This window comes from Danio aesculapii, chromosome 24 (assembly GCF_903798145.1).
Source record: "Danio aesculapii chromosome 24, fDanAes4.1, whole genome shotgun sequence".
NCBI lineage: Eukaryota > Metazoa > Chordata > Actinopteri > Cypriniformes > Danionidae > Danio > Danio aesculapii.
The window spans coordinates 22340424-22360388 of NC_079458.1; the positions used below are offsets into that span (position 1 = coordinate 22340424).

The following is a 19965-nucleotide window of genomic DNA, read 5'->3' on the forward strand; positions in this document are numbered from 1 at the left end:
TCCATTCATGCCTATTTAAATCATTTTATATTTAAAATATAATGCTTTAATAATAAGGTCTTATAATTAAAATGACCTGATTCATTAAGTAACATTCACAATAACAAACAATAGTTATAATAATATTAAAAATGAACTGATACAATTAATTATGTTGACATTAAAATCAACTAAGATTAACAAATGCTTTAAAAGTATTTCACAGAATCACATTGTAAAGTGTTAGCACTCAAACATCACATTTTTGTATCATCTAACACTCATTTTAAACTCTTTTATAAATGTAAACATCACTGGAAGGACATTCAAAATCACATCTCCGTACTAATTTAACCTAAAAAAAAATAGAGCTCTGCATGATTTCACCACATCTGATTAATGAAGTAGTTGCTAATCTGACTTCTCACAAAATGGGAGCTGTCGTGACCGTGAAAAACAGGTTGAATTAATGGCATTTTGGTATAAACACGCTTCGAGTTCGTGGTCTGGCTTTATACACAACAGTTACTGAGTCACGGAAGCAACAGCCGGCACTGATCAACCATGTGCTTCATGATTGCGCCATTCCTGGAAAACCTTCTTTCAATTAGTGTTAAGGAGAAACTAAGCATAGGCTGACTGTGGGAGCAATAAAATGACATTTTACAGAATGACGGCTCTGTGCAGATGACATGCAGTTTAAGATGTTTGGGCATAAAAAAGGCAAAAAAAGTATAGAGTTAAAGGGATATTTCACCCAAAAAAATGTATTCACTTCATTTACTCGCAATCAAGTGGTTCCGAACATTAGAGTTTCTTCTGTTAAACACAAAAGAAGATATTTTGAAGAAAGGTGAAAAGCTGTAACCATTCACTTTTAGCTTTATCCCGCTTGTTGATAGTTCAAAATACTGCTGGAATGCTTTTTTTTTTTTTTAACCAAAAGATACGACCACATTATACCGTTTTACATTCTCTGCACTGTTTGCCTGTACACTATCATCTTTTTTTTTAATTAACTCTTTGGTAATCAAACCAGAGATCATTATGCATACATAAGTCGAGGCTGAAATGCAAGGGTGACCATGCTTTCACAGTTACTGGATTTTCATTAGACCTCCATCATCATTATCTGATTTAAAGGGCACCTATGGTAAAAAAAATCTAGTTTTCAAGCTGTTTAGACTGACAAATGTGCATGTATGGTGTATAGACTGTCATATTGGGGTGATATAAGCACACCCAGTGCTTCTTTTTCTCAATTTAACAACATAAAAAACGGTGGACCAATTGGAGCTGTTTTCAAATCGACCGCTACTTGACGTAGGAGAGCGGTCCCCCCGCCCACCAATATTGATTGACAGGCGCGTCATCATATCCTCAGTTTGTTAATTCACGTCCGCCATTTTCAGCGTGAGTCGAAGCGATATCACTAAAGGAACACCCTAGCTCTATTTTTAGATGCAAGGCTCATTGGGCTCAACACAAGAGCAATATTCTCCACATTATCGCTCTAATCGGAATTATTGGTTGTATCTTTAGGTAGGTTTGCAAACATGTGTACTTCTCATTGAGTCTACCTTATACTTCAGCCGTTTGCATTTCCCGCGATCCCAGAAGCTCCCTGTGATCTTAACTAGCATGCGTTTTAGAATTCTAAACATAGGTTTCTATCAGGGTACACTCAAGTCGACGGCTGGGTGCTGCGGACCGCTGCAGAAACCTGTTTAGAATTCAAAAATGCGTGGCGCGACGATTCGGGACACTTCATGCTTCTGGTGCGCCACAGAAAGTGTCTGGTGTGCCGTGTCGCGGCTTCGAGCGGCGCATCCGGTGCCTCAGTCAAAGTTAATTCAGTGTGCGAGGTTATTAGTTTCTGTGTACAAGCTCGGCACTTGAAACTAGCACACAGTTGGCTGTAAAACTGTACAAAGACACAAATGATTTTGTACTCTCTGCTTGGTCTGTGTCCGAGTCGTACATGTACAACTGAATGGTGATCCTCTCTCTCTTTCTCCGTCTGCCTGTCAGACTCTGTTGCAAATGCAGAGCGGGTGAGCTCATGGCCCCGCCCCCTTGTTATGTTGGCGGGAAGCCGAAACTAATTTACATGTGAAGCAACACACCCATAAATCAGCGAACTGTGGACACGCCCCCAACATGACACTTTTTAACACATTATAATTAAAAAATCTGAATTGTGTTTTGAACTGAACCTAAACTGGCACGCTTAGAAGAACCATAATATTATTATTAAATCATAAAAAAGAGGTAAACTATGTTCCCTTTAAATCTATGTTGAAAACCTAATTTTATTTTATTTGTTTTTGTTTTAGTAACCATTTTTATTTATTTTTTTTGTGATTTATATTGTGCAGTACATTGATCAATCCTTGGTTGTGTTTAATAGTGCTATATAAACAAAACTTGCATCGACACCAGTATTAAGTAAAACAAATACTATGGAAGTCAACGGTTTCCAACTTTGTACAAAATATGTGAAGAAAGAAAGTCCTAAAGGTTTGAAACAAGTTAAAGGTGAGTAAACAATGCCAGAATTTAACATTTTTGGGTGAATTACCCCTTTAAATAGGGTAAACTCTCTCCCATACCCACATTCCTCAGATCAGTCATGGAAATCAAGTGAAACGCGGCACACACGTATCAGGTTCGAGTCTGATACCACAGGTAATATCATATATTTCCCCCAGGGAAGGATTTGTTTCTGTCGTGGGGTTACTGAAACATATCTGATAATGAGTCTGGAGCTGTCAACTGAATAGTTAAGCTCCTGAGAACAATTGTGATCAAAGAAGGTAGAAGTCTGATCATGGTGTCAATTTGCTGATTATTTTAAATTGACGGATCAACTTCAAAATGAAAATGTGTTGCATGGTCTGCAGGAGAGTAAAGCAATATGTTGGTGACTTTAGTCTTCATAAGAACCTTAGAAAAGGTTTTTAGCTGAATCTAAAGAATTGTTCCGTGCAAGAAACTGAACATTATTTGCAACATTCTATATGTAAGGGATAATCAACTGCAGTAAATATTCAGTGAAAATACTTCTTTCTGTGCAGCACATTCTAGTTGGTATAGTACTAACCTTTAGGAGAAGTGCATTTATTTCTAACTGTGATCAAAACTGACTGGAACTACTAGTCAGAAAATAATGCACACACTCCAGCCAATCAGAAGGAAGAATTTTAACAGACCATGGAATAAATATATATACACAGTTAGTCAGAATTATTAGCCCTTCTTTGAATTTTTTTTTCTCTTTTAAATATTTCCCAAATGATGTTTAACAGAGCAAGGACATTTTCACAATATGTCAATATGTTTTATTTTGGCAAGTAAAAAAAGCAGTTTTTAATTTTTTAGAAAACATTTTAAGGTCAAAAATTTATATATTAGCTTCTTTAAGCGAATTTTTTTCGATAGTCTATAGAACAAATCATCGTTATAAAAACTACTTGTCTAATTACCCTAAGCTGCCTAGTTAACCTAATTAACCTAGTTAAGCCTTTAAATGTCACTTTAAGCTGTATAGAAGTGTCTTGAAAAATATCTAGTCAAATATTATTTACTGTCATTATGGCATCATTAGAGAGGAGTTATTAAAACTATTATGTTTAGAAATGTGTTGAAAAAAATCTTCCTTCCGTTAAACAGAAATTGGGGAAAAAAATAAACAAGGGGGCTAATAATTCAGGGGGTCTATTAATTCTGACTTTAACACATATACGTGTACATATATGTGCGTGTATATATAAAACCATATATATTTACATATATGAACTATTATTTTTCTTCTTTATGTACCAACCCTAAAGAGCTAATAGTAGAGGTTTTGGTATTAATTTTAAACAACAACAACAACAACAACAATAATAATAATGATAATAATAATAATAGTAGTAATAAAAAGTATTAGTAATAGTAATATTTACTTATTTATTTATGATTCTCAAAGTTTAGATAGCATTGGCTTGCATTTTATGAATCACTAATGACTACAGTTTCAGCTGAACAAAAAAAAGTCACCTACATCTTGGATGGCCTGAGGGTGGGTAAATTAACAGCAAATTATTATTATTGGCTGAACAATTGCTTTAATGATAATTTGAAATCAAAACATCATTGTTAGACTAATATTTTCACCTCGGCTTAGCTAAGACAACATATTAAGCAAGACAATTACACCTACTAAAATTATACTATACACAGTTAATGAATAGTTATTTTCAAATTCAATCAATCAGAATGGTAATTGTCGACTGTACTAACATACACAAATTGTGCCAACATCATTCAATTTTTTAAAGGTGTTATATTCTGAATTGAGAAATGGAGTTAAAATCTGTTTTTTAAAACTAGCTACTAAATAATTAGTTTAAGCTGCTTGAATTTTTTTTACAGCATGAGAATATTTTCCCACATTTTTAAGTGAACTCAAACCGAGACACGTGAAGGAAGGAGGATGTTTGTGCAATGCAATCCTAAAATCATAACATGTACTTCTGAGCTTATCTTTTGGCGATTTTACAGCGAAATTCTGGAATGGAGATTGCGGCGAGCCTCGCGTATACAGTAAATCAATTCAAATGTATTTCGCACATTCTGCAGTGATTTTATGCTCTGATTGAGAAGAGAGGGACTAATGTTTGCCTTACCCCCGCTCCACCAGGAATGTGTCCCTCCAGACTTTGGGTTTCCGGTTGGGTTTGAATCTGCAATATGAAAACGCAAATATTTTATTTCTCTCCGAGTCCTTGTGTCATTTGCATACCGTAAGCCAGTGTTTGGCTTGGCCTGAATTATGACATCTTAATCTGCTCAACATAACCTGCCATCATGAGTGGCAGAGCATTTCCAGCATTCTTTACCTGCCAGAAACTCTTTATAAATGAGCTCCAAATGTGCACAAACCATTAAACTCAAGTGAAATGAATTAAAGCAAAATTGACTTGTTTATGGAGAGGATTTAGCTCACCTGTTGCCAGTCTTTTCCTGCTCCAGAAGCTTCAGGATGGATTTTCCATCCATATCAGGCGGAGTGTCCAGGCCAGCTATGTCCAGGATTGTGGGTGCCAGATCAATGTTTAGCACAACATGGTTGTTCCTTTGGAATAATACAAAATAGATTATAATAACTGTTGTTAATACTTTGTAAAGGGGTTTAATTATCATTTTAGTTAAACATAATAAATAAAAAAATATATATCTTAAATAAAAGCAATACAATCTGTAAAAATACAGATTGAAACAGATTAATTTTTTTTTATTATTATTGCTATTGTTTTTAAATGAGTTTTATAATTACTATAAGTATACTTTTACTATATTTTATAAAAAATTATTTTAATAACAATACATATAATAACTATTGTTATTATATTTTTACAGCATTTTTATATAACAGTTTTTATTTAATCGAATAAATCAGTAAATATATAAAATACATAAACAACACATACATATATATATATATATATATATATATATATATATATAAATAAAATATGAAATATAAATATATAAAAACACTGAATGAAATTTGATTGTGATTTAATTGACAAGATATAATACAATTAATGTTAATTCATCTAAAAATTACTATTTTATTTAAATAATATTCATTTAAATTATTATAAATAATAGTAGAATTTAGAAATTTCTGACTTCAACTGTAAATGGTTTTATTTATATAATTAAATTGTAGATGTATAAATCATTTTAAAAAGTGAAAGAGAAAAGTAGATTTCACCTTGCCCCTTGCTCCACATTAGGACCTCTGACAAAAAACGGCACTCTGATGTCAAAATCATATGGCATTGACTTCCCTTTGACCAGACCGAACTGGCCAATGTGGTAACCGTGATCAGCTGTGTAAATGATATAAGTGTTATCCAGCTCTCCAGTGTCCACCAGAGCATTATATACCTGCAATACAAAAACAAACATGCATTTCCTTCCCAACTCATACATGACAAAAAAAAAATCTGCTGAAAATCTAGAATCTAAAGCTCTGACCTTCTCCACAGAGTCGTCCACAGACATGAGTGTCTGGAGCCTTTTCCTGTGCAGGTAGTTGGTGAACTCCATGTGGATCGGCTTCATCGGGCCCGTGTACTGCATAATCCAGTGCTTATCCATGTTAGGAGCATAGTTATAACTGGGAGTTCTGGATAAACAGGAAAAACATGCAACTGTGAGAAAAAAAAATGCACCTGTCTGCCATTTTGTGTTGCAACACTTGTTGTGTTGTCAAGTTGACAAGTGTCAACAGGTGCATTTCCATAATAAATTTGCGCAAAACTTTAGCAATATTTTTAAAATGTCAATAAAAATGATTACAAAAAGAGCATTAACCAAGTGCTATGTGACTAAAACTCATCCAGTATAGATAGATATACAATTGAAGTCAAATTTATTAGTTCTTCTGTGATTTTTAAAAAAAATATTTCCCAAATGATGTTTAACAGAGCAAGGAAATTTTCACAGTATTTCCTATAATATTTTTTCTTTTGGAAAAGTCGTTTTCTTTGGGTGCTCTGGTTTCTCCCACAGTCTAAATACATGCGCTATAGGTGAATTGAGTAAGATAAATTAGCTGTAGTGAGTGAGTGTGAATGCGAGTGTATGGATGTTTCCCACACTGGGTTGCGGTTGGAAGGGCACCCGCTGCGTAAAACATATGCTGGAACAGTTGGCGGTTTATTCCGCTGTGGCAACCTCTGATAAATCAGAGACTAATCCGAAGGAAAATGAATGTGCATCAGACAAGCATTAAAAGCAAGTCACTTATTATTAGGTGAGTTATAGTGCACAATAGTTACAAAGCAACATGTCCAAGAGAGCTAACAGACACACAAGCATATTTTAAAACAAAAAAAAACGATGTGTGACTTTTGCACCATGTGACTTGTAAATTCGGAAAAGGCATGTCTATTGTAGTTTTGGTAAATATTCCTTTTCCAAATTGTCTGAAAAACCAGTTAGCCTTAAATGTGAGCGTATACACTTTTGCATTGTATGGTCATTTCTGTGAAATTGATTCTATATTTTCAACTTGCAATTTCAGTTTGTGAAATCTGAAGGGTATTCCAAAAATATTTAGCTGTTTATTCAAACTACTTATTTAAAATGACATACAATTCTTGAGATTTTTTGGGATAACTTAATTGTTTTAAGTTCAATTCACCTTAATTTGTTAAGTTATCTTAGTCTATTTATGTTGGAACAACATGGATGAATTTTTTTTACATTTTTATTTTTTATAGTGAATGCAGGCTCATATGGGTACTCCAAATCATCTTAGGTACATTAATATCAACATTTATAGGTTTGTCTTTCACACAGCTGTTCTTGACTGCTTGATGCTATATTTTGTCTGTAGGTTAGTGTAGGCTGCATTTAGCCATTTTTTTCTGCCAGTTTTATGTTTGAAAGAGTTAGTAAATACTTACAGATCAGTGTGTGGTGTCTAATTGTTTACTTTTGTGGCAAGTAGTCATGAAGTAATAATGTAATACGCAGGATAATGTACATCCAGGCAGTTGTCTTTGCAGAATAAAGCTTTTCAGTTTTAAGGCTTGTGCACAACGGGATGATTTTCACTTGAGTTGTCTTTTGGTATTCATATCCAACTGATTTTCACTGCTGATGAGTCGAGTAAATGTGCAAAAATCACTCCCTGACATTAGATTAGAGGTCTGCACCTGACCAGATTTCTTGTGGCGCGGGAATAAATTTCAGAATAAAACGTGGTAATGGTCGGTAACTCTGGTGTAATTTGAACGGGAGCGGGCGGTCTAACAATATAGTGCTTTTAAGAGATATAGAGAGCTCTGCTGTCGCTTGTTATAGGCTGTCTGTAGCATCCAGATAGGTGTTTTTTGGTAGGCATATTTAATCGCTATACATTTTACATTCTTCCTTGGCCCAATATGTACCTGCTATGTGTATAGAAATAATGCTGATATAATATATGAAACACAATCAGTAGTTGGCAAATATATTAAGAATATGTTCGTGAATCTGACTTTGAAAGAGTCAGTGCCTCACCAGCTCACAAAGGGGCAAACAAAACTGACATTTAGCCTACAATCCTTGCACATCCTGCACTTTTATCTGTTAGCTTTCTCTTTTGGTAGTGCCAGATTTTAATCTGATATTTTGGAAACCAGATTTAAATTTAGCGGGAATGGTCGGGTCGAAAAACGAGGCAGGTTGGGCAGCGGGTGAACGAAGACTGAATATATAGCAGGAGCAATCGGGTGCAGAATAAAACCTGGCAGAAGCAGGATTAAAAATTCAGTCCCGCACAGATCTCTACATTAGATGGTGCTTAAAAGAAATACCCCAAAAGGTGGCCCAGCGCAACTTTATGCTTTTGACAATCACCCTTATTATTTTTTTCTTGTGTAAAAGCTTTTTAATGTCTGTTTGACCTTCTCCACCTCAACTAAAATACACATATTTTTAAATGCTTTTTTACACCTGGTCTTTTGCCCATCGGTCTACACGCTCATATTGGCGCCCATTTTTAAACCACGAGATGATAACGGTCTGCGATATTCACGCATGAAAATTATTTCAGTGTGCACAGGCCACATTGAAAAATATATGTTTGGTGCTTGTTTAAACTACTTATTTAAAATGAGCTGAAACAACAAAATTCTTGAGACTTTTTTGAGACAATTTAATTATTTTATGTTCAATCCACTTCAATTTGAAAAAAAAAAGGAGTTGAAAAAAATTGCAATTGAGGCAACATGAAGGAATTATGTGGAACCCAGCATTTTTACTTATGTTTATTATTCTCCACTTCATATCAGGCTGTTGTTAATAGATGTACATTATCCCATACTTAACATCTTTAATATAATGAATGAGTAAAAATAAAAACATAATTAAAAAAATAAACAAGCGAGCATGCAAACAAATGTTTCTGAAGCCCTCATTTGATCTATAATTGCATTTTTTATTTAATGATTAATATTATATATCTTTAGTAAAACACAAAACAAGACAAAATACAAAATGACCAAATTAAAATATTATTAAATGTTACGCTCATTATTTTTCCAATTTAACTTTCTATTTTATTTAATGACTAACATTTGATTTCTTTAGTGCCTATACAGGTTTCTTTTGTAGCTTTACGTTCCGCATGAACAGTCACAACATGTGACCGAAGAATACATGCACCTGTCACCTGCCATTTCACAAGCACTTGTGGTGCTGTTAAAACTGACTGTCGTATAACATTCCTGACAAGCGTCAATAACACGAGTCGACGGAAACTGACTAATTCTCCTCGCTGGCCTGTTTTTCTTGGGCTCCTCACACCATACCGAGAGTCTCAGGGTTTCTTGGCAGCGTTTAATCGTTTGAGGGTTGGCACATGCAGAAGAAAAATAATAGCTTCCCCAGCCTTTCAGGCCCAAAATAAAGTTTGTAATACGTCCAGCATCGACAGGGCTATAACTCATTTGCATCTGAAGTGGAGAATGAAAAGCTGGGTAAACAGGAGGCTGTGGGCTTGTTTGTAGAGCTACGGCTTTAAGATAGACACCTGTTGACTGCATTTGGCTTCTTTCCACAGCTGAAAGACTCTTGTGCAGGGTGTCATGATGAAGGATGGATGCAGGAAAAGCTTCATTCTTTATGAGTGGTCAGTCTTGGTCTGTCAATGTTATTTGGTTAAAAAAAAAACTAAAACAAAGCAATGAAAATGCCTTTCTTTTCTTGGTCAATCCATTTTGAGAGTTGATTTATTTTATGGCAATGCAGACTTCATGCATTTTAGATTTATTTGTATCAGTTGCTACTAGAAAGCTTATGGGGTTATGCGATGCTTTCTTACAAACAAGAATAATAATAAAAAAAACAACTACAGCTTCATTTAAGCATGACAGTGAATTAAGCAAATTGGTCACACTTTACTATAAGGTTTCATTAGTTAATGTATTTATTATGAACAATACATGTACAGCCTTTATTAATCATAGTTCAACATTTACTAATGCATTATTAAAATATGAATTCACACTTGTTATCATTGCAATGTGAGTTAATTACCATTAAGTTACCTTTATTACCATTAACTAACGTTAAAAAAACATTATTAAATACAGTAACACATGTATTGTTCATTGTTTGCTCCTGTTAGTAAATGCATTAACTAACATTAACTAATGCAACCTTATTGTAAAGTGTTATCAGCAAATTAATTAAAGTATTAAGTCTATAAAGCATTCTGTCTATTCAAGTGTTAATTCAGTCCATTTTATTTAATTTCATTGTTAATATTTTATAATTCAACTAAAATACAAAAGGCAAAATAAAATGTTTTGATAAGTTTAATAAGCAATAACTACATATTAAATATTTAATTTAGATTTAAAGTATTTATAAAATATTTAAGCCATAACATTCTTTACATATTTACATATATATATATATATATACACACACATATATATATATATATATATATACATATATATATACATATATATATATATATATATATATATATATATATATATATATATATATATATATATATATATATATATATATATATATGTATATATAAATAGAAAAATATTTTTAAGCCATCAGATTCTTTACACACACACACAAACACACACACATTATATATATATATATATATATATATATATATATATATATATATATATATATATATATATATATATATATAGAATATAAAACAGAATATATCTTTCTGTTTTAATTACTTGCATCTTTGGTTAAAAATAATAATAATAAAAACAAAATAATAATAATAATAAACAACAACAACAAACATGGTCCAAAGGTGAATTTAATAAACTATATATTACTGACCGTAGTGTATGTGTGTGAATGTAAGAGTGTGTATGGGTTGCGGCTGGGAGGGCATCCGCAGCGTAAAAACATATGCTGGATAAGTTGGCGGTTCATTCAGCAGTGGTGACCCCTGATTAATAAAGAGACTAAGCCGAAAAGAAAACGAATGAATGAATGAATGAATGAATGAATAACAAGCAGACAGGACACATTTACATTAATCACTGAGCAGATGTATTCAAAACAAATTATGAGTGAAACAATACTTCAGACTATTAATTACATTATATTTACTGCTTAGTTGGTTCCAATTTTAGGGGGTATGCTCATGTTCATTTTAAGACAAAAAAATGTTTTCCAAAGAAACACTTTTCACTGAGAAATCACTGCTAGACTTCAAAACTAACTATAAACTGTCAAAAATCTTAAATAGAATCCATGAGTTCGACATTTTCTTGTGAAAGCTACTAATCTTTGTTTAATTGAAAACTTCGAACAGCTTATGCAGCTGATAACTAACACCCCCAAAAGAGTGTGAAACCCTGCTGCATCATTCCAGCATGAAACCTGTGCCTACCATCTGCTTCCCCTTTCTTTTGGCACAACTTGCCAGGCAACCCTTTCGGCACCAGAGCGACTTGCCAGCCCATGTGAACCTTGCTGTCTCCAAGTGTGATCTATTCACAGCCCATGCACTTAAAAAGATATTAATAACACAAAAGAGTCATCCAAAACAATGCATTCAACCAAACCTACATAGTGAAAGGCATGATTGATATGAGAAGAGTCAGAAAGTTGTGTAGGAAGACAAGCTTTAGAAAAAAACGGATAGGCTTGGGGAACAAAAGTGTGACTGGGATCCCGAAATGCTTGGGATGTTAAGGACTTGGAGACGGATGGCCTGTTGCCACTGAACTATGTGTGGAATAGGATCTTAGCCATTGAAATGATGATAGTGCAGTGAAGCCATCAAGGTTTTGGCACTGGCGCAAGAATTATAGAAGCATCTCATCCCATGTCAAGTGCCAGAACTTTACTTGGATGATAAATCACTTCAGTTTCATGGTGGTAGTGTCAGGGGTGAAGTGCGTTTCAGTGCACTGATATCTCTTAAAGAGACAGTTCACTAAAAAAATTGACAAAGAATTTGCTATTAATTTAATTATATATTATATGCGTATATCTTTAGTAAATGTTTAAGCCATCATTTTTTTTATTTTTGGTTTTTTATTTTAACTGAATTTGTTGTATCTTTAGTAAAATAATAAATAAATAAATAAATAAATAAATAAATACTCTTTAAGCCATAAATTTGTCTACATTTGTCTTTCTGTTTAAAGGGATAGTTCATCCAAAAATAAAGATTTACTATTACCAACCCCCAAGTGGTCCCAAACCTTTATGACTTCCATTCTTCTTTTATGAGTTCCTCACAATTGACTTCAATATAGAAAACATAAAAAACTATGAAAGTCAACAGGTTACAGGTTGCCAACATTTAAAAAAATATCTTCTCATAACCCATAGATGTTTGAAACAAGTTAAGGGTGAGTAAATGATGACAGGATTTTTATTATTTTTTATAATATATATATATATATATATATATATATATATATATATATATATATATATATATATATATATATATATATATATATATATAAACAAATATACACTAATAGAAACTAATATAAAATAAGCAAACTAACAAATGCTATTGATGCTATTGTTGTTATCCTATTTTGTTTCTGTTTTTCGGGGGAGGGCATGCTATTGTTCATTTATATACTTAAAACATTTGAAGTAACAACTTCAAAGAATACTGCCCAATTTTACAATTAAATTCAAATTAACAACTATTTAAATTGTTTGCATTGACCACACAAAATCTGCGCATGCAGAAACCAGCAAATTTCCACAGATTTTTAGCCCATCGTTGAGTCAATTTATTTACTTGTGTAAATGTGTGTAAATTTATATTTATTCAGTTTTTTTAATTAATTAATTTCAGTAAAAATATTGACTTGTATGACAGTGGCGTGGGTTTCCTCCAGGTGTTCCGGTTTCCCCCTCAAGTCCAAAGACATGCAGTACAGGTGAATTGGGTAAGCTAAATTGTTCGTAGTGTATGAATGAGTGAATGAGTGTGTATGATTGTTTCCCAGAGATGGGTTGCAGCTGGAAGGGCATCTGCTGCATAAAGCATATGCTGGATAAGTTGGTGGTTCATTCCACTGTGGCGACCCCAGATCAATAAAGGCACTAAGCCAAAAAGAAAACGAATGAATGAAAAATATGAAAGTGTTCATTTGATTTATTTACAATACAGTTTGTAAAGTAATATTTTCTGTTGAAAAATTGACTTGCTTTGTTTACCAAATAAGTGGGTCTAATTGGATTTGCATTGTAAACTTTAAATAAAAATTAAAGAGGTAAGATATTTCATATATTACGTTTTTAGTCACGATACTCCCAAAATCATTCCACACAAATTTGACAAAATTCTGCGCAAAAATAGCCAAAAATGTCCACAGATTCTGTCTGGCCCTATCTATTAGATTACTGAAACGTAAGAAATTGTGATCCATTTCATGGTCTTATTTTATTCAATTTTATTTTACATTCATTACTAGGAAAAGATACAAACGTATTGACTCAAAGACTTTCAAACTTGTTAAAATCACTGTTTAAATGATGTCATTGTTCATTAGCCAAAAATCAATTACAAGAGTCATTAAGTTGTTAATGAATAAGGACGACAATAAAACCAGTGATTTTAAAAAGTGGGTGTAGGGACTGAATTGCTTTACACATCTAGGAAGGCTTTGAGCTAAAACGTTTGGGTCTGTGCCCAGTAACAAATGTAAAAAAAAATTGCAATAATAAAAATATTGTTCTCATTAGTGTGGGTCATAATTTCGTACAATTTAAATCAAAGAAACAGTAAATGACACTCTGAAATAAAATTCACAATGCAAAAGTCCCTGTGTCATGTATATGTGCTGAGGAGCTTTTTGCTGAGGCTATAGATTAAATTGAACCATACTGTAAATATTGTAATATATTAATATATATTGTAAATCGGCAACATGGTGGCTCAGTGGTTAGCACTGTCACCTCACAGCAAGAAGGTCGCGGGTTTGAGCCCCGGGTGGGTCAATTGACATTTCTGCGTGGAGTTTGCATGTTCTCCCCGTGTTGGCGTGGGTTTCCTCCAGGTGCTATGGTTACCCCCACAGTCCAAAGACATGCGCTATAGGTTAAAGTGGGCATCCACTGTGTAAAACATATGCTGGATAAGTTGGTAGTTCAATCTGCTGTGGCAACCCCTGATGAATAAAGGGACTAAGCCGATGGAAAACTAATGAATGAATGTAAATATAGAATTTCTTGCACATTTTATTTATCCAAGACCTCAAAGTATTGTCAGAAACAATGAGGTCTAAATATTATTTTGCCTCTATATGGTTTTTTGACTCTTAAAATGCCACTAGCCCTTGCTAGATATTTTATGAATTACTAGTGACCACAGATTCGGATAAAACTTCTCTTATATGTTACTTAAGGGAAAAAAAAGTCTTGGATTCCCTGGGGGTAAGCATAACCTAACAGGAATTTTGGGGTGAACTGTCTCTTTAAGAGTCTATTTTTAATGGTGCATCCAAATATATACGAGGCCACAAAAATTCGTAAACTCCTATTTACCTGCATGCCAAATTACAATGGTTTAAAATTTATAGGAAAATTATATTCTTGGAAGGCTACTGTTCTTCTGAAATGCGTGTCCCCAGAAATATCCTATTATAAATACATACAGAACAATAAAAATATCTAGACTCAACAATCCAGCAGAGCTTGGCTGTAGGACAGAGACGCTTGAGGTTCAGTCGAGTTCAGCAATAACAGAGAGTGACTGAATGTTCTGGGAGTCATGATCTGTTGTAATCGCAATGTTTTAATTCGCATTTTGAAGCATTGAAACAAAAACTAAGGTTGTAAATGGCAAATTTAAAAAAAGAAGTACTTAACAAGAGTTTATGCAAATAATAGTTGATGGACAGTACATTTTTTTTGTCAGAGCAAACATTAAAGCAACAATTGTATGTTTTCTTATGATGGTGTCGCTCCAGTTCCTTCATTATAAGTAACCAACACAAATGTCAACCACTCAAACAATTCCATGCAAATGTACCTAATTTACTTTTTTGTGATCTTTTTGGGATGTTAAGATAGAAACCTGGCAAATGATAAAAATCATCATGCTGTTAACACCATGTTAACATGTTTAAAATGATGTTAACATTCCTAAGGCCCCATTTACACTAATACGTTTTAGTTTTAAAATGCATAACGTTTGCTACGGCTTCCGTCCACACAACCCCTTAGAGTTTGGAAGCGCTGAAGAGGTAAAAAACACTCCTGCTCTATGCAAGAGTGGGTGGGGAAATAGAGGCATCTGAAAATGGAGGCATGGCTGCAGACAATCGCCAATCTGTTTGGGGCTTTTACTTAATTTTAAGTGCACATAGTTCAGTCTTGCATCCTTGCCTTGTAGGTTCAGACTTTACAAGTTTGGTATGGAAAACAAACTCCTGAGGACACGCAAGTGTACTTTATAACGTCATTCACATCATTTTTATTTTGATATTAGCACCTTAACAGACACCAAAACGTAGAGGAGTTGTGTAGCTACATATTTATATGACTGTCCTCTTCACTGAATGCATATTTTTATAACAAAAACGGAGCCTATAACATAACTGCCTCCCTTTGATTTTCATTGAAAAATATGAAACATGTCCTGTCTCTTTGGTGAATATCAGTTTTAATAGTAAATAATGGCCATTATAAAAGTATAACGTACAATAAGTTTATACAATATAGAAAATAAAGGCAAGCAATCTGTCAAATATGCAGAATCATGTACATGGTTACATAAATTAATATATCAACTTATCTTTGCATTCAGCTAAAACACCCTGATTTCACGAGGAAACGTACGTATTTTACGTTTTGGCAGTTTAGTGATGAATTCAGGTCCAGTCTTATGAAAATGTACGATTTTTAAAACAAGTCATGGCACCCAACCCTACCCCTAAACCCAGCAGTTATTGTAGTGGGTAGTGGGTAGTGAGTAGTGGGCGGGGCTTTCTTTTTGCGCATCATTCTCTTATAGTAATCTAATGGTAAAAGGGGTGTGGTTAAGAATATTGTGGCTAATGGCCCATTTCCACTGAGTGGTACGGTACGGTATGGTTCGGTTTGGTAGGTTTTTATGGCCGTTTCCACTGTCAAAAAGCATACCGAACCGAACCGTACCGTACGACTTTTTCGGCACCCTTTCGAAAGGGTACCAAACACGAGAAAGGGTACCAAAAGGCGGAGCCACACGCGCAGCTGAACGCTATTGGTTTACAGAGATACGTCAGTCGCTTACGCAACAAGCCAGAATGAAAACAAAAAAACCGTTATGTTTGAAATACACAGCGAGAGATTGCAGCGGAATTATAAATACATATAATAATGAGCCATGGTCGATCTGGGCTCAAACAAACCTTGTCGTCGTCTGGATGAACAGCCACAAAGCCAAGAAGAAGAGCAGATTTACCCTGTGCCGCCTAGTGTTTTACGAGCCAGTCTGAGGCGCGAGCGGTTTCGCTTTCTTGCTAGCGCTCGTGCGCGTCTAACATTATATCTGAAATAACAAACTTCTTGAGCTGATGATAATAACCTGCGCTTGATTATTGACGTGCTTTTGAAACCCGATCCTGTCGGACACTGACAAACGCGAGAGTGAAGCGTGAAGAAACAAAGGAGAAGCCGGAAAAAAGGAGCACATTATTTTTCAGCAAACATGAACAAAATGCCAAGTATAACTAACTTATTATCTTCACCTTTTGGACTAATATGAACCGGGAATGACGGAATTACTGTCTAACAGAGGCTACATGTGCTGCTGAAAATTACAGACACAGATGAGAGGTTTTCACTGACTGTGGGCTATATTTTGTGTTGTTTTGAACCTAAATACGGACGAAATGTCTGTTGTGTGTGTTCTTCTGTAGTTGGTAACATATCGGAGACTGTAAGGGGCTGTATGAGTTTATACAGTATGTGTTCATTTATTTAGTTATTTAATATAATTACAGACGTTACAGTAGGCTGTTTCGCACTGTCATTGATCTGCAGTTATAATCAACTGATGTTCATTGAAAAGTTAGTAATAAACATTTATACACAAGTATTTATGTGTGTAAAGCATCTGTTTTGTGAGAAGTGCTTTTCATATGACACGTGAGTGACCCGTACAGCTTTATTGTAGACATTTCCTCGAGCGAGAATGACGTCGACTGAAACTTTCTGTCATACACCACGCCCACCAAAAGGGTACCCTTGTTAGTGGAAACGCAAGCCTGATAAAGGTGACCCGTACCAAACCGAACCGTACCGTACCAGTCAGTGGAAACGAGCCATAAAGCTCATCAGAGAATGACGGCCACTCCAAACATGGAAGCAAATGGTCAGACTTTGATTGAAGATTACCAATAACAGTTGATTAACTTGTTCACCTAAAGAATAACAATGTGCGCTAGCAAAAAACACATTATAAATTTAGATTTCACACAGACTTTAAACCAACATACCTAATCAGCTGTGGGTTGAAATAAGCCTCTCTAATAACTTGATGGAAATGCACCTGATTCTCATTTTATTTATATTTTGCAAACTTTGAAGAGATTCACTACTCACATGTGCTGGGAGGCATTTGGGAAGAACTCAGAGTATTGCGGTGCTGAGTCCTCTGGGCCATGAGGAGCCGCGTGACTGATCACCATCATCACTGGCCGGTGCGGGAACATGCGCTTGGACATGCGGAAATAGTTGATGCTGTCATTGGTGATCAGATCAGTAAAGTAGTCCTGGAAGTGGTAGAATAATAAATATGCATTACTGCACTGAATTTATTTGTTAGAAAAAAAATATTGTTAATACATAATATAATTTAAAATGCATGCACAAAGTCATTTGTATTTTTAGATTGGTAGAACAAGAAGTCCCTTGTAATTGAATACAATGACAATTATATAAAATTAAATAAACATCTGATATTTTAAACTTTCAATTTATAAAATATCCCATGCAATATCTCCTAAAACATATTCATAAATAAATTCATTATTGTAAACAATAATGATAATAATCTAATATAATAATAATCTTTTCTTGTTCTGAAAATATATTTAAACATTAAATATTTACTTAAAATCTAATTAAATACTATTGTGAAAAATGCACATATACATTTTGCTTTTTTAAATAAGGATTATGATGCATCATATCTTTACAATAACACAAGACATTTGTCATAACTACATTTTAACTGGTTTAGAAACTAGTATAGATATTTCTCAAAATAATCAGAAAGCCAACACAATTACGTAAATATTAAATCACAAGGCACAAAAACTAATACAATGATGGTATCAACTCAAGTTTTGAGCAGGACAAGAGTGCTGACAGCTTCACTCAATGCGAACAGAGGGTCGTAGTCCTGTTATGACAACACTGGGGTCTCAATCTGACTGCTATGAGGCAGCAGCAGGAATGTGCACTTGGGCTTGGGGGCAAAAATCATGTGATACTGAAGCTGTAAGCCCTTTGACGGCAACACTCCTGGTCTGGGTTGACAGTGGGAAAGTCTTCACCCCCATCCTTCCCCAATGCTAATAGCGTGCAGCTACCACCAGCAGCACCAGCTGCGGGAGCGTGAGACTTGTGGAAGTTATTGTTTAGAGCTGTACTCAGTGGACCTTGTTCCTTACAGCAAATCATTTCACTGCCGCTGTTGTACCACTAATTGAACCAGCATGTTTGTTTATGCTGGAAAACTGTTCTGCATCACGCTGAATGTTTCTGTGAAGCGGCTTCTCAGTGTGCCTAACCTGATTAATTCATTAAAAGTTTGTTTGCTTGGAGTGAAAGAAGGCACAAACTGTGCCTTTTTAGCAAATGTGTTGTGCTTAAGCCTACGTTTGACTAAAAAAGGCTAAAAGGCTAAAGCTAATTTGAAGTATGTGGCATACTTTAACAAAGCAGATTTCTGCTGTAATATGTTATTCTAGACCATGATAGCTCTTCTCTACCTACAGTATCAGTGGCGGTTCTAGTCCAGAGGCGGTTCTAGTCCAAATGCCCCAGCAAGATGCCTCTCTGGGTGATCGCCCATATTGCTCATGCCTAAATCTGTCACTGCTACCTATTTAATACTTTTTTTGGATTAAAACTTTAAACAAGAATCCCACAGTATACGTTTATGCAATCATTTGAGTGTGTGTACAGTGTGGGACATTAATGTCTTTTATTAGCATTAGCTGATTGCTGTATGCTTTTAGACTGTTTTTCCCACTGCACCTTAGATCTGCATACTGTTTTTGCTCTACTTAGGTGCCATTTAGACGAGTACATTTTCGTTTTTAACCATGTTATAGTTCAGAAGATCAGTTATAGTGTGATTGTGGACACCTGTGCCCCCTTTTTTTTTTTAAACTTTGCATTTCAGTTTATTTCTATAGTGCTTTTACAATGTAGATTGTGTCAAAGCAGCTCAACATAAAAGTTCTAGTCAATTGAAAATGTGTCAGTTCAGTTTTTAGAGTTGAAGCTTAGTTTAATTCATTTCAGTGTGGTTTAAATTTCACTGCTGAAAGTCCAAACACTGAAGAGCAAATCCATCAATGCAAAGCTCCTCAAGTCCCAACCAAGCAAGTCAGTGGCGACAAACTTTACCAATTGACGGAAGTGAAGAAAAGAAAAAATTCCTGAGAGAACCAGGCTCTGTTGGGCACAACCATTTCTCCTATTGCCAAACTTCTTGTGTAGAGCTGCAGTCTAGGCACCGGAGGCTGGAGAACACTTCAGGGCACTTCATAATTTCAGAGCATATAAACTGAAAAGGAACACTATTGGTTCTATACTAAAACAAGCTCTTTAGCATTTTCAAATACTCAGTTTTTGTATGTTGAAGATGCCAGAGTTTGGACACTCGCTGTAACCGTGGCAAAACTTATAAACGGCACGTTCATTTCCAGTTTATTTCATTGTAGTGACTACAAACAATTC

At 34.6% G+C, this 19965-nt stretch overlaps 1 protein-coding gene across 4 annotated transcripts in view; it reads right to left on the minus strand.

Annotated features, from left to right (window-relative positions):
• The window catches only part of sulf1 (sulfatase 1), a 73127-nt gene that overhangs the window by 20094 nt on the left and 33068 nt on the right, over window positions 1-19965 (minus strand). For all 4 annotated transcript variants that reach the window (XM_056450259.1, XM_056450258.1, XM_056450260.1 and 1 more), the window contains exons 5-9: window positions 17596-17765; window positions 6013-6163; window positions 5747-5922; window positions 4973-5101; window positions 4653-4709 (exon numbers count right to left, since the gene is read on the minus strand). In XM_056450259.1, the coding sequence (XP_056306234.1) occupies window positions 4653-4709; window positions 4973-5101; window positions 5747-5922; window positions 6013-6163; window positions 17596-17765 (683 nt within the window). The remainder of the gene's footprint in view (window positions 1-4652; window positions 4710-4972; window positions 5102-5746; window positions 5923-6012; window positions 6164-17595; window positions 17766-19965) is intronic.